Source organism: Setaria italica, chromosome III (assembly GCF_000263155.2).
Source record: "Setaria italica strain Yugu1 chromosome III, Setaria_italica_v2.0, whole genome shotgun sequence".
Lineage (NCBI taxonomy): Eukaryota > Viridiplantae > Streptophyta > Magnoliopsida > Poales > Poaceae > Setaria > Setaria italica.
This window is the reverse complement of record NC_028452.1, coordinates 11,367,977-11,383,409: the sequence shown is the minus strand read 5'-3', so window position 1 is coordinate 11,383,409 and position 15,433 is coordinate 11,367,977. Positions and strand designations below refer to the sequence as shown.

The following is a 15,433-nucleotide window of genomic DNA, read 5'->3' as shown; positions in this document are numbered from 1 at the left end:
CAATCAGTACGTGCCTGACTCGCGCAACGACGTGGTCCATGGCCCGTGGGATCCGACGCATTCATTGTTCTTCCCTTTTCCGAGCGAGGTGCCCTGAATTCCTCGTCTTGATCTCTACGTACTTCTCTAGCAAGCGGCACCGCACGGCACGACGCGGGTGCGTCTTGATTATTCTCACCCGATCTGATGAGGCCCCAACCTACTTTGCCTGTGGCCGTACGAGCGGAGAAGGTGAGGAGCGGAGTCAGCATGCGCTGCAGGCTAACGATATGCATGCTGCCCTGACGACCTTACCGGACAGTCGCTTTGCCAACGTTGACGCAGCTTGGCAGGGAGACACTCAGACACAGACACAGGCCGGGTATTACAGCACAGCAAAATAGAAGTAATTAAGGAATCATATACCACTATGAAGTCACTAACGCCTGAACATGTCAAGCCCGATCTCGTTCAGTAGCTCCTGGACCAAATCCTGCTCGATCTGGGCTCCGATCTGGAGCGCTTCGAGCATGGAACCCATGCCGGCCTCCACCGCGCGCTCGACCTCGCTCACGGCCAGTTCGTCCAAGCCCCGCCCAGCCATGTCGCTGCACCTCGCAATCTCCTTCCTGACCTCCGCAGCTAGCCTCTCCTCGGTGCAGATCAGACCGAGCCTTGTGAACGACCTGTAACCCGAGTCACAGAGCTGGGTACACATCGAGTCCAGGCAGTCCCAGACGAAATCGAGCGCGAGGTTCCTTAGCGAGCTCGCTTCCTTGGCCTTGATGGAGTTGAGATCCTGCTTGGAGCCTGGCGTCAAGGTGGACAGAGCAGACTCGATGGTCCGGAGGAGGAATGTCTTGGATGGTTCCTTTGATTCACGTCGAGTACAAGAGCGAACGTTTGTTAGCAGCAGTTCAACGGTTGTTGTAACCTGCCCAGGGTGTTTCAGCTTGCTGTCTTGGACTTCCGGTTGGAGCGGTTGAGCATCACGCTGGCCAAAAATTGGATCAGAAAACGAGTTTTTCTCGGTAGGTGTATCTTGCATGCTAGCAGCTGGTGTACATGTCTCCGTTGGATGGCTATCAGTGAAGGTGGTTTCTGTAGGCATAGTTGACGACAAGAAACAGTCACAACACAACTCAAAATTGCATAACGTATCTATCAGGATGTTGCATGTTATAACATGATAATGCCACGCACAAAGTAAGGTAACATGATTGGTGTTCTTTAGTGTAAATTATGTTGGTTGACCAAGATAGTAAAAATGAAGGGAAAATAGACTAGTTACATATAAACAACATAGCAATATTTTTTTGTCAATCCACTAAATAGGTTGTTTCGTTACCTGCAGTACTGAGTGGAACACCAGGAATGAAGGCGTCATCTGCATATGTAGATTGAAGAATAGATGTAGTGCTTTTTTTATTGCTGGCTCTGGATATCAGTGGAGATGGACTGCAACCTTTTGCATTAGCCTGTAGACGGTAGCCGGTAAAGAATTTTTCTGTTAGACTAAAATTATAGTGCTGTTTTCATGAAAATTATCTCGGTGTTATACGTGGTTTAGAACAAGAAGGGACAAAATTTCTGACCTCATGCTTCTTACTATGAGTTTCATGCAACCGGACTGGTTTAGAAGGGCCTCTGAACTGATATGTCACAGTATGCACTGAATTGCGCTGCCACAGCTGTGCATCACTTAAAGATTCATCTGTAACAGGTACAGCCCCCTTCTTTTCGAACAAAGAAGAGACTACTCTACCACCAGGAATTTCTCTATTTTTCAACTCATCTTGGTTAAAGAAGACCGATTCTGCGGTCTCCAGACTTGATATGCCTTCTAAAACATCCTTGAAAACTATTCCTCTCTGAGGATATGTATTTTGACGGTCTCTACGAGAGTGTCTCTTAGGGCAAGCACCAACTGGAGATCCCTGAACAGCAGTACCAGTTCTTGTACCATTATCACTACACAAAGAAGTAGCATCAAATTTTACTGGTGAACTGGAGGTGAAAGAAATGATGCCTGATTTCTTGTTATCCCTTGAAATGCTGCATGACACTGACTGTCTCTGGAAATCAATCCTTGCACAGTTTTGACTGGCAGACTTCGGCTTCTCACTGACCAGTCCTGCTCCTTTTGCAATTATCATGTCTTTCTCCATAGCTTTCGGTGTTACAGTCTTTAACTTCAGCTTGTTAGAGGTATCACTATGCAGGCTGCTGCTTTGACGACCTTTTGTGGCCATGTTCTTGTTCTCTGCTCTAGTATGTGACTCACCAATTCTATCCAATTCCTTTCTTTTTGACCTCAAAGATTTACTGTCAGTCATCCTTTTGTTCAGAGAAATGAAGTTCTGAGCTGTGTTTGTCGCATTTTGCTCCCCAGTTCTATGTTTATTCCTTTGGACCATACATCCTGGATCTGCCTCTCTACAAGCTACTGGTAGTGTATTCTGCTTCAGGTTGTTTTGCTTAAGAGGGCCACGACGAGCGCTCTCCTGGGACATGTTCCTCGGCGGATTTTTTCGAGCATCTTGATTTGTAACAGCAACACAATTGGAGGTCCTCTTTGCACTGTCCTCAAACCCAGCCTTCTCACTCGAGCTAATGAGCAGGTGCTTACCATTTCCTTCAGGTTGAATTTGACACGGTACATTCTGATCTGACCTCCTAAACGGAATACTCTTTCTACCAGTATCCTCTTCGGTCCACTTATTAGAAGTCGAGTTGTTGAGAGGTGTCGCTCCTATGTTGGGAGCGCCTAATCTTTGTGCATCAGCACCAGACATATCTCTTAAGAATTGATCAGACACGTTACGTAAGACAGCAGAAGTACCGGGCAAACCATCATCACTACTGCATGGATACTCCAAATATGCATGCCGCCGTGAGAGACGGCGATTCCTGGACTGCAACCCAGGCTCCAGAACCTTGACTGCTGCTTCAATCAGCCGAGCCTTGTTCCTGCTGGACATTGACCTTGGGCTCTTAACAGGTGATGCCACCTTGTGTGCATGCCTTCGTGGCCACAATGGCCGTGTATCAGCATTGAACAGACTTCCATTGTCCTGCCGCCGATCATCTATCACCTGCCCTGTCTTCTGTTGCTTCTTAGGCAATGTGTATATGCTCCGAGATGTACTGGACCAGTCTTGAGGGCCTGAATTCCGGTGGTCGCCGAACTCGGTGGAGTCTGTGGCTTCGATCGGCCGTTGATGGTTCACTGCCGGCATCGAACTGAGACCCATCAGCCGGGCTACCACTCCTGGAGCACACATTTCATTCTCACCGCAGTTTCTGTCTTGGCCAGGCTGTGGATAGTGACTGATACCATTGCCTTCAATTTTGCTTCTTGAGTAATCTGGAGAATCAAGCTGAAGGAGAAGAACATGGATGAGTTAGAGATGTTGGGAAAAAACAAATAAAAAATGGCTTGGGAGAAGAGGAAATTGACTTTCCAGGCATAATTTTTTGCTGAAAACAAAGGTCCCAGAATATATTAGAGGCAGTTCATCACAATTTCAGGACTAGAACTCCAAAGCAAAACTGCAGTTCCATCCCCCCCAAAAAAATCTGATGAAGAAAAAGAAAGAGGGGATTTTGTGCCTTACCAAAAGGGGCCTCATCTTGGCCGCCGCCGTCTTCTCGCCGCCGCCCGCCTGTCTCCCAGGCGAGAACTTGGTTGCGCGCACTGAAACACCGAAGATACGAAAGCTGACGAACAGCGGCAGATTCGCACAGTTGCGCGAAAGGGGGGAAAATGATTTGCGCACGGCAAGAACAATGCAGTTTCGTTGCAATCTCACCTGGGGGAAGCAGCTTGCTCTTCTTGGAGGACGAGGAGAAGAGCTTCCTCCTGGCGAACATCTGGAACAGCGCCGCCACGCACGACGGCGCCGGCTTCTGCCGCTCGGCGATCGCCAGGCTGCTGCCGCCGGCGCTGGGCGCGGAGGCGCCGCCGCTGCCGCTCTTCATGTCTCCACAGTCCACGCCCACAAGAAGAATTCAAACTCAATTCTCCTCTCGACTTGTACTGTAATGCATATCCTCCTTTTGAATCTCGGATGCCTCCTCACTCTCGCACATACTTACAAAGCCCAAAATAAATGCAAGAAACAGAAAACGGGGGGCCTTGAAGCAGTGGCTGCAAATTTCTCTCTCCTAAAGTGTTAACCGCTACCTCCAATTCCTCCTGAATCTTGACGGGATAACTAAATGCCCAAAAGATCATGCCTTGGTCACATCCCATGAACAACCGTGGACAAATGCTAGAGAACAAAATAGAAGGAAAGCCACTGCTGGAACTCTTGCCCAGAGATGACTGCTGAACTGTAATTCATCTCCAAGGCCTATGAACTCTTCCTAAACCAAATCCTATATCAAACAAAATAAAAACTGGTATAGTGATCCGCAGCAAGAGGGCAGATGATCCTAGACTTCCTAGTGTTGGAATCGGGAGAGTGGAGAACTCAGAGGAGGGGTCGAGGGGAGAGATAGAGAGGAGAGGACTTGGTCTTGGGGCCTTGGGGGGCGGTTATGCAGGCTTTCTTGGCACTGTTGTCTCTACTTGGCTGTTGCAGATAGGAAGCGACGTCTCAAGACTGTTCTTGTTTGTTTCTTTGCGTGTGACTAGCCCTGTCAGCGTCGGAATCTTTGTGTGCTGACATCGTTGGGTTTTGTTCGTTTGCTTGGCACGTCTAGCTGTATTTCCGTTTGAGTATCGCCGGAGTTTTGGACTGGTCTAAAGCCTAACCCTGATCCAAAGTTCCAAAACTTCGAAGTCGTTAGTGTCCTCCGTAATACGGTTCAAGAGGTTAAAAAAAACAACGCTTAGGATGAAGTTGGAGTGAAAAGATACAGTATCTTTTAATAGAAACTTGAGTAGAATCTAAGGGAGGACAGAAAAGTGAAACTTTGCTTGTAATGCGAGATAGCATCAGTAACTACTGACATGTCGATGGTAACAATCTACTCGCAACACCTAAGCTCCAAGCTGGTGCTACTATATCATTATAGGGGGCAATTAGAGTGACTGTGCTCAGATGCCCGAGACACATTCGGCGATGGTGCATCTACCTTCGGTTGTATGTTGGGCTGCCGGCTTTTGTCTAGCTAGCTAACCGAAGAGTGAGGTCAAAGCAAAGAGAAGGTTGTTGCTGCCGTATACGGGCATGTCTCGTACTCCTCGTAACTGAACTACTACACACGTATACATGGCCACCTGCTAGCTCTTCAATTTACTATGCTCTGGAGTCTGGAGTCAATAGAACGGTAACCGGGAAGTAGGATGGCGCTTATTGACGAGACGCTCTTGATTTGAAATTTGAAACTTTTCAAATGCCTAGTGTTCCGCGGCGACAGAATAAAATGGTATATCAGACGACAACAATGACGAAAAGGACATTTTATTTTTGTTCTTGAGACAGCCAGCCTGGAGTGCTGAGCCCACTGATAGATATGCATATACTATATTCCAGGATCAAGTCTGCAAGTGTACAAAGATATATTCCAGGATCCGGGTCAAATGCAGCTTCATATTCTAATTCTAGTAAGCATGTCTTTTGGCCGGACATTCTTGGGCCCAACGTTGACTAATAGCAATTTAATAACAAGGATTAGCACATAAACTGCCACTGATACCTGGACCGTTCAGTCAAACACTAAGTACAGATAGTCTAAAAACTCTGATGCACATTTGGTTCAGCTCCTTTCTAGGATCCTGTTCAATGGCGGAGTACCGAGAGTACGAGTACCATGTACGAGCACAGAGCCCTGCGGACACTGTTTGAGTGAGCCACACCACAGCCTGGCCGTGGCCGGTGGCCTGGCTCGCTCAACACGAGTACCGTACCGTACCACCAGCCTTGTGACCCTGACACCTTGCCTATGGGCTATGGCTATGCTTGGCCTGGCCCAATCCTTTGTCAACGGGGACACCTGGTCCCACCTGCAGAGGCACCTGTCGAGTAAACTGCTGTCCTGTCCATGTGCATGCATGCGTGATGCGTCCTCTCCTTCCTTTCGATGATTTGGCACAGCAAGCATAATCACACGCTTTGGATTGTAACTGTGCGGGGATTAAATGGCAAATCATTGTGGTCGTCGTTGCTGGAAATGGGAAAGACGGAGGTGTCGAGGCCAACTCAGAATTGGGCTGGGCGGGGCCGGGGGCGGCATCGAACCGACACGGCCACACGGGACAACACATATCAGGCCATGTTTAGTTACTCCCAACTTCCAACTTTGACACTATGCAAAAAGAAGATTCCCCATCACATCAAACTTGCGGTACATGCATGGAGTACTAAATGTAGATGAAATTAAAAAGTAATTGCACAGTTTTGTTGTACTTTACGAGACGAATCTTTTGAGCCTAATTAGTCAATATTTGGACAATAATTCACAAATACAAACGAAACGCTACAGTGTGCTACAGTGCTGTAACAGTAATTTGGCACCTCCCAAATTGGCCAACTAAACAAGGCCTCAGTTCGGTACAGTGAAATGACCAGAAACCAAAGTGATCGTTCGCTTAACTACCCTCCGGTGTCCCTTTTTTTACCGTCCTATCTATAGTTCTGTACACTGATTGATCGTACTGACACAGAGCCCCCCTGAACTGCCGTTCGAAGATAACGAGAGTAATCCGATCTCAAATGAGGGAAAGTACAGCCTGCACGCGTGCGTGCGTGTACAGGGAGCACCACCTGGATGACCGTGCACCGAAAAGGCGAGTGGTTGCAGGCTCGCCGCTGCCACCTGCCCCCGCGCCCACCGCCACTTGCGACCCCGCCCGCATGGCCGCATCCATCCAACGGTGGCAGCCAGCCCGCGGGCGGGCGCGGCCGCTGGGGCGCATGCACGGCTGACCAGCGCCCAGCGGTGTCGGTGCCAGTGCCAGTGGCGCTTTCCACCCGTACTGTACCATGCCCGTGTGGTCCGATCCTGAACCTGAGAAGCCATGATTGGTGCCCTGCCGCCGGCATCGACGCCTAGAACTTTTTTATTAAAAGAACAAGAGTAAATTGCACTTGTACGTGCAAATTGATTCATGAATTTGTAAAATGTTCAATCTAGTACGATAACTTGACAGTATAAAAGGTTCGATTTAGTGGAATAACTTGGCAAATTGTTGCATCCGCAATCCAAATGTTATAACAAGTAACATATTTGCTGTCAGGTGCATTCTCCTTTCAGTGCCCCTTCTAGCGCTGTTGCACCATCTAGGGCAGCAAGGACCACACTATGCAAGATGGTGCTAGTGGCTCTCAAGGAAGGTATAAGCCTCCCTCCCCACTTCGCAAGATGTTCAACTTCTTTACGGACATGTGCAACTCTATAAACACCAAGTTACATAAGGAGAGGCAAAAGAGAAAAAAAAAAGACACCATATGGCGCAAGCAAATGCAAGAGCTCAACATGCCAAACAATCCTCCCTCTCTTATTGGTTCCGATGGTTAAGAAAATGAGCCGAAGATAATTGAACAGCATTGGGAGAATGCTCAATCCGTTGATTATTGGGGTAGAACATTTGGCTACTATAATCCCACATTTGGTGGTATGAACAGTGGTGGTGGTTCTTCTTCCGGTGACTCTTTTCTTGGTACAACCACTCCTCAGCCCTCCACTGTCGATCCAAATATCCCAGGAGATGCAGCACATCAGCTTGCTTCAATGATCTTTGGATTTCCACAAAATCCTCCTCCTCCTCCTTTTGGTGGCCCGAGTGGCAATGATGGTGATGGGTAGCTCCATGTTGGTCCAACTAAAGACTAGAAGCTAAAAGAAGCCCCCATGATCCTTTGTGGTGATGGATGATAAAGGGGGAGAAGAAGTGAATGATTAAAGCTTCGGTCCAGTTTCAGTCAGTGACTGTCCGGCAAAAACGGAGGTTCCGGTTTTCCAGAACCAGATGTTCCGTTTTCTGGCTGATGAATGCAACAGCTCCTGTAATAAATTCGATCTTAGCTCTTGTGGACTTGAGGATTAATGTAATGTGTGCCACTATGTGTGTTGAAGATATTTAAGCTTTGTAAGACTATGTTGCATGTTAGTGTGGTTTTATTGGTTGATGATTGTGTTTGGTCAGTGCTGTCAAGTAGAAAACGAAGTTCCGATTTTTCAGAACTGGAGGTTCCGGTTTTGACCTGGCAGACAGCACCACTTTCTCTTATTTTATTTGTTTGATGAAATATTTGTTGCATGCATCACGTGTTATTTGTTCACACACTTGTTTTGCACCCTTGAGATTTAGGGGGAGTACCATGTTTGTCTTGAAAATGTGCATATTGGCATTTTAGACCAAATTTGATGAAAAAAAATTTATGCATATGTTGAGGGGGAGCTCTATCTAAATCTCAGCACTCAAAAGCTTTATTGATATATCTTTTGTAAGTTTTAATCAAGGTTGTCATCAATCACCAAAAAGGGGGAGATTGAAAGAGCATCCAGACCCCTAGTGATTTTTGGTGAGTTGAATGATAACATGATTAAAGGTCTAATGAACTTGTTAAGTCTATGAGCAGGTGTAATGCTATTGATGAATAATCTTTGTGGGAAAGATTGTACTAAATGGCTCATGTAGTAAAAAGAACAAGTGTGGTATATGATATTGTTCATCTAAGCATGGAAAGCAAGCAATGATTTACAAGATTGCTTGAGTTAAAGATGAATGTCATGATAAGGAATCTTATGTGAATCCCATGATGGTTATGTGTGATATGTGACAAGCAAATTGAAGTAAAAATAAAAACATGATGGTATTGGAATATTAGTTGGTCTCTAAATAAAATGAGACCGGAAGTTTCAATTTTTAGGTAGATAGTTTTATTTCGCTGCTTAAGGCGTGTGTCTCCTATTTTCGGAGATTCCGGAGATTTCTTCGGAGATTCTGTAACTTGCGGAATCTCTGGAAGTATTTCCGGAATAATCCGCAAGTCGCTGATAAACTTCTTTTAAATGGCGACGATTTCAGGTTACGCCTATTCACCCCCTTTAGGCGACATCAAGATTCTTTCAGTCTCTCTTATGGACTTTAGTCTTTTCGGTAATGCCTATGACATAATTCTAACATTTGATTCAATTTTAAGTAATGAACAAATAAGTTATGTACACAATTGAGAAGCAACATGCTGGTCATGATTAATAATTTTTATTGACAAAAAAAAAGAATTATTGATCGGAAGAAAATTCACATGTCGATCTACTTTGCTTAATATGTTGTGTTGTAGAGTTTGGACTGTAGGTGGACCAATTTGCCAAGTTATTGCACTAAATTAAGCATTTTACAAGTTGTTGGACCAATTTGCACCCACCTATCAAGTTATTGTACTAAATTGAGCATTTTACAAGGACTAATTTGCACCCACCTGTTAAGTTGTTGTATGATGGGTGCAATTTACTCAAAGAACAATGTAAAACTTCGATTGCACTTTACACTTTCACCTCTAAGATGACAACACAAGATGTGTTTTTTGCAACGATGAACGGGAGCCGAGAGCGTGTGTGCGGAGTTCACTGTGGACCGCAGGTAATCCCATCCCATGGAACGTTTCGGAAGCAGAAAACAGAAGTGCAGTGGCCAACAGGCAACAACAACCGAGGCACCGAGCGACGATGCAAAAGGTGGTTCCGGCGTACCGACACGCGTGACGGATGACGAGTTCGCGTCTGTAGAGTCGAGAGGGGAGTCCCGTGGACCCACCCACTCTTGTGGGGACGGACAAACAGGGTTTGGTCCAATTTTCCCTCGATGAAGTGCGCGCGGGTGCCGCAGCGGCGTATCACGTCGTTGACGTGTCCCATCACTGTCCCATCTCTCTTTTTTTCTCAAATTAGAAATTCGAAATAAAGAATTTAATGCAAACTCCCTTTCAAAAGCTCGAGATGTCTTCCCTTCACTTTGTTTGAACTGAAGGACTGCAGAGACCTGAGCATTTTAAGCCCGGCCCAACCTGAGCCCGATAGGTTCTAGCCCGCCCACGCTAGCTGCTGGGCCGGGTGTGGTAAGCGAAAACCAAGCCCGCAAACAATCGGGCTGGCTCGAGCCTGCCCAAACAATTAATTTTATTTAGTTTTTAAAAAAAATAATGGACGGTCCGAGTCCAACCCGAAAAGTCGACCCGACAAGGCCCATAGGCTATTAGTGGCCACAAATTTTCCAAAATGAATCAGGCTTTTTATGGACCCGACCTGCAAGACGAGGATGACGTGCAACTCAAGTCTGCAACCGATGACTCAAGATTCAAGGCTCGAGACACACTGCTACGATACAGTAGGAGTCCATGGACTATAGTACACAGTGTTACTGAACTTCTGCATGCCTGGAGAATTGTGTCAAACGGTGCCTCCGCTGGAGAATCTGTTCGATGACACTGTCGCGGTGTCGCTGCACAGTTCCAAATAGTACGGCGTGAACAGCAACCAACCGGTCCTGGTGAACTGGGCCTCTGAGAGCCCATAATGCATTTCAGGGTTTCAGCCAGCAGTCCAGCAGCAGCCAGCCTGTATGCTTGTACATTCCAAGCCCAACCTAGAATAACAATCAGAGCCCATATCTACCCACCCACTCCCCGTTGGCGGCCCAAGTCACGTAGCCTAGCATGAGTCTCAACCCCCGATTTTCTCCCAGACGAAAACCTGCGGGGCGCTCCGGGAATCAGCGCATGCCTTTTGACCGTTCCCCCGGTACGCATCGGTGTGGTGCGCCGGGCCACTCCGACCGAGCCGGACGGCGACGCGCGCGGCCCCGCGGTGCACAGGATGGCCCTGCCTGCGCCCGCTGCCGCAGCTTCGCATCGCTGCCGCGCGCTGTGGCCGGAACGGCGACGTCGCAACCCCACGGGGGGCCGGCCGAGCCGAGCTGTGAGGCCCTGATGAATTTCGCGGCATGTGAAAGGCGTTGCCGATAACAAAAGACACAGAGAAGCCGTATCCAAAAGGAGACGATGGTGACGGCGGCGGAGGCTGGATTATTAGCTTCCGGTTGCGATCTACGGTAGTGGTCTACACAGCAGGTTGAGATTAGCACGTCACGCAATCGATCGGCACTCTCGCCGGAAAAGTGACTTTCGTACGGCTACGGCCGTGGATGTACAGCGATGTACTCTATCTCGCCTAGCAACGGCTCGACCCGACCCGACCGTACAGTTCTGCAAATAGTCGAGTCGCACGTGTATCGGACGTTTGGCCGTTTTGTCGAGCACGTACGTGGACGAATCCATTCGACGAGTGGTAAAATGTGTTTAATTGTTTTTTCTTCAACACTCCAATTAGGTGTTCGGGGTCCTATACCACGTGCCTCATCTGGACCGTCGGATCAGTTCATCTATCGGTCTCTGGAGCGAGGGCAAGTGCGCGCTTGGATTTGAACTGCATGGCCATTCTGATTCGGTGGGGCCTGCCACTTTAAAGCCTGTGCGGTATCCGTGGAAAGCGGGCTTGTTAGCCTTACAAGCGGGTCCCACCCGGGCCGCATCTCCTCCATCCACCGGGTTTCCTTCCTGTGACCACGCACGAGACGAGCGTACCGGATGAACCTGAAACGGGTATCGTATACGTCGGCACCGTACGGGGGAACAGCGCGTCCCTCCTTCCATTAACATGGCACACTTGACACTTGGCAGTTGGCCACGGGCAGGCGTGATGCGGCCGTGAGGCGTGTGCTGGAGCGATTGGCGCCGCCCGTCTCGGATCGATCAGGCCCCTATAGTGATTAGTGGGTGCCTCGTGTACTCGTGTGTGAGCAGCGTTATATATACGATGCACCGCTTCATCCCAACGGACGGCCGCCAGAGACCGTTCGCGCTCTATGCGACCACATGTCCACATGGAGACAGAGACCGATCGATCGAGATGCCCAGACAGAGCCGCATCCCCGGGGCGGCTTCATGGTACGCAAGGGACACGACAAACCTGGACGTCAACAAGGCCGCATCACAGTAGGTCAGTAGCAGTGCCAGTGCACCGCCATGATCGAGTCCATGGAGCACTGCTGCTATCCTGATGATGATTGGGTCAGACAGAGGACGCCGAAAAGTTGCAGGCCCCCCTTTTCCGTCGGTGGCGAGCTATCCCCGGCTAGCCCCCAGCAATGATAGACGGCGCTGCACTTGCACTTCACCGCGCGGCGGTGGTGGTGTGGTGGTGCGTGGCGTGTCCCCAGCGGCGGAAGAGAGGGGTCCAACGAATCCAAACACGCCCGGCCGCCGGCCCAACCACTCAACCCCGAACTCCCCGGTGCGTCCGCTCCGCCTCGACAGGCGTTGGGTAGCCCCCAAGAAAGCACCAAGACCGGATCAATGCAAATATCCACGGGGCCGGGGCCAGCACAAAAGCCCGCAGGCAGGACCCCGGCCGGCACACGGCTCGTGCTGTTGGCTGTGGCTGCTGCTACCAAGCAAGCAGAGGAAATGGAACAGGCACTGAACGATAACGGTAAGAACAGGCACTGAACGATAACGGTAAGAACAGGCAGCGCAGGTACAGGAACTTGTTCATGAATTAGCAGAAGAGCAGTAGTCACAAAAAGCACACCACTGTATGTACAGACTGGAGACTGCTAGAGGCAGGTGAGGGGAATGGAGCACGTACAACACAACACCAGATGACGAGGGGTTGGGATGGGAGGGAGGGGGGAAAACTTGGGAGGGCATACGACAAGCACGGGGGCGGACCTACCGGCTAGCTCGATGGGCTCGACCGCTCGAGTAGACCTTAGTTGTAAATTCGGCGGGATGAGACGAGACTGCGACGCGATGACGCGAGGTGGTTGGATGGGCCTCCTTGGACCTAGCCTTGGGGTTGCAGGTTGCAGCTTCAAACTGGCGGCGCCGGCAACGGCAGGGGGGGGGGCGGCAGGAGCAAGAGCAGGAGCTACTCGTCCGGCACCCGGTACGCGTCGGCGGTGATCTCGGTCAGCCACAGCCCGGGGAACAGCGACTGCACAGGCACAGCGCACGCGATTTGTTAGTGGTTTGGATCGCGGGGTAGGAGGATTATTCTTGCACACAACAATTATGTCAGTATACAGGATATTAATAGTGATAAGCAAGCTTAAAGCGTATCGAGCGGGTGATAAAATAACAGCGGAATTGAATCGATTAATTAATTAATTAATTAAAGTAAAGTGGTTCGGAAGGGGGAAGGGGCAGTTCGGGGAGTTAGCCTTACATCGAGCTGCCGCTGCACGGCGCGCGGCCGCTTACGGGGCCGCCGCCGCGGCCGGGCGCCGGTCAGCGCGTAGATGTCCTCCTCGATCTCCTCCGCCGTCAGGGACACGGAGAACGGGGCCCGCTTGCGCCGCCTCCGCGACGACGACGAGGGCGGCGGGGACGGCGACGCGGCCCACGACCTCGGGGCCGGGCGCCGCCGCGACCGCTCCCGCAGGTTCCACGGCCTCGTGGTCGTGGCAGCGTCTGCCGCCTGTGGCTGCTCCTGCTGCTTCTGCGGGGCCGCTGGTGGGGGAGGAGGAGGCGGAGGCGGCGCGCGGAGCTCGGGCTCGGGCTCGGAGTCCATCTCGGGCGGTGGGCTCGCGGCCTTCGGCGGCAGCGGAGGAGGATGAGGCAGGGAGGAACCCCGACTAGAAGCAGGGCCAGGCTGGGGCACGCGAAGCCGGTCGGCTGCGTCGCGCAGGTGGCCCATGAGCCTGGCCCGGAGCGCCTCGATCCCGCCGCCGCACGGCTCCTCCCCGACGACGGCCTGGGCAGCGCCGCCCCGCCGGTGGGACGACGACGGTCGGCGGCGATCGCGGGCGGCCGCGCACCCGCCACCCGCGGGCGGGGCCACCGCGGGGAGGACGGGCATGCGGTGCGGTGGAGGCTGATGCGCCGCCCACGGCTCGAGGTGGTGCGGCGGCGACGGCGCCGCCAGGGGCTTCGCCCGCGGATCTGCCGTGGCCGCCATGGGCGGCCAACCCGGACGGCGGAGGCGGCTGGAGGGGCGGTGGCGTGGATGCTCGGCTGCGTGCGTCGCCGACGAGGGAAGGAGAGAGAGAGGTGATGGGTAGGAGAGGCGAGGCGAGAAGGTTTTGAGGCCACAGGGGTGGGGTCTCTCGCGTTTTGTTACGGACGCGAGGGGGTGGTGTGTTGTCTCGAGAGGGGCAGCCTGGTAATTGCCCAGCCAGGACTCGCGGGTCGGAGGTTTCGGCCCTAACAAGGACCAACTGCCTCGGGCCATCGCACTGCTACATACTCTCTCACTGATTTGTGGGTCCTATCAGTTTCTTGGGACCACACGTCAGTTGAGTTAAGCACGGAGTTCACGGTGGCAACGGCGGCCGGCGACGGAAAGGGAATTGGGCGGAGGCCAGTCTGTTGCGCGACCACCAGACGGGGGGGCTGGAAGCCGGTGTCCGTGAGGGCGAGAGGCGGGCCCACCGGGCAGGGAGCGCTCCATGCACGGGTCCTCGTACGTGGTGGTGGGTCGCATCGGATTTCCGGGGTGGGGCCCGCCGGTCAGGATCCGCTTCCCCCCTGGTGGACCTGGTCTTTTCTCCGGCGGAGGAGCGGTGGACCGGACGGCCACGCGGTCCCCGCCGCCGGCCAATCCCGCCAACCCTGCGGCGGCCGCGCTCCCCTCACGTTGCTATTCCTCCTACAGGCTGCTGCCACCGCTCGTGAAAAAGCTGCCCGTGCCTCGCGTCGTGCTCCGGCGGGTGATCGGCTGATGGCACCTGTTAACCTGATCGGGCAGCAGTTGTTGCTCTTCAGCCAGTACTCATTAGGGACGATGAAGTAGTTGTCATTGTCAAAACGCTCGTTTGGAAAGTGGAGCACGTATAGGCTATAGTCGGGAAGCAAGGATTTGTAGCCAATTTTCACTTAACCATTTGGTTCTTGAGGAATAAGTAAGGACTGATTAGGCGTTCCAAACAAGATCACCGATTGAGAAAACCTCCGCGATCGATCGCACATCGAACACCTACTTGCTCTGCCATTTGTGTTGTCCGGGGAAACGAGTGCTGGATGGCTTTGATCGGGTTGACGCGCGTGAGGGATGGATGATTCAGCAGCCAGCAGGCGACCGTACGTTCGTTTGACCTGGAGGAATCAGAGGACACGGCTTAGCCCCGTTTGTTTCTTTAGAAACTCCTAAATTTATATCACATCGAATGTTTAGATACTAATTAGGAGTATTAAACATAAACTAATTACAAAATCAATTGCACAGATGGAGGCTAATTTGCGAGACAAATCTATTAAACCTAATTAGTCCATGATTTGACAATGTGGTGCTACAGTAAACATGTACTAATGATGGATTAATTAAGCTTAATAGATTCGTCTCGGGAATTACCTCCATCTGTATAATTAGTTTTATAATTAGCTCATGTTTGGTCCTCTTAATTAGTCTCCGAATATTCGATGTGATATGAATTTTAGTCCGGACTAAATATCAAACACACCACAGTCTGCTATTTTCTCGTCCACAACGGGGGATTATGCTGGTT

General features: G+C 51.0%; 2 protein-coding genes across 2 annotated transcripts; both read right to left on the bottom strand.

The window, feature by feature from the left end:
• Positions 1–347: 347 nt before the first annotated feature.
• LOC101778360 lies at positions 348–6,217 on the bottom strand. Its single transcript, XM_004961258.3, has 5 exons — positions 3,792–6,217; positions 3,597–3,676; positions 1,575–3,359; positions 1,328–1,457; positions 348–1,080 (listed from the first exon to the last, which is right to left on the bottom strand). Exons 1-5 carry the CDS (start codon positions 3,958–3,960, stop codon positions 419–421), a joined length of 2,826 nt encoding a protein of 941 aa, XP_004961315.1. The 5' UTR covers positions 3,961–6,217; the 3' UTR covers positions 348–418.
• A 6,249-nt stretch (positions 6,218–12,466) lies between these two features.
• On the bottom strand, positions 12,467–14,044 carry LOC101777965 (protein enabled homolog). The gene is made up of 2 exons (XM_004961257.2): positions 13,156–14,044; positions 12,467–12,924 (listed from the first exon to the last, which is right to left on the bottom strand). The coding sequence occupies exons 1-2, from the start codon at positions 13,885–13,887 to the stop codon at positions 12,859–12,861; spliced, it is 798 nt and encodes a 265-aa protein (XP_004961314.1). The 5' UTR covers positions 13,888–14,044; the 3' UTR covers positions 12,467–12,858.
• Between the last annotated feature and the right edge of the window lie 1,389 nt (positions 14,045–15,433).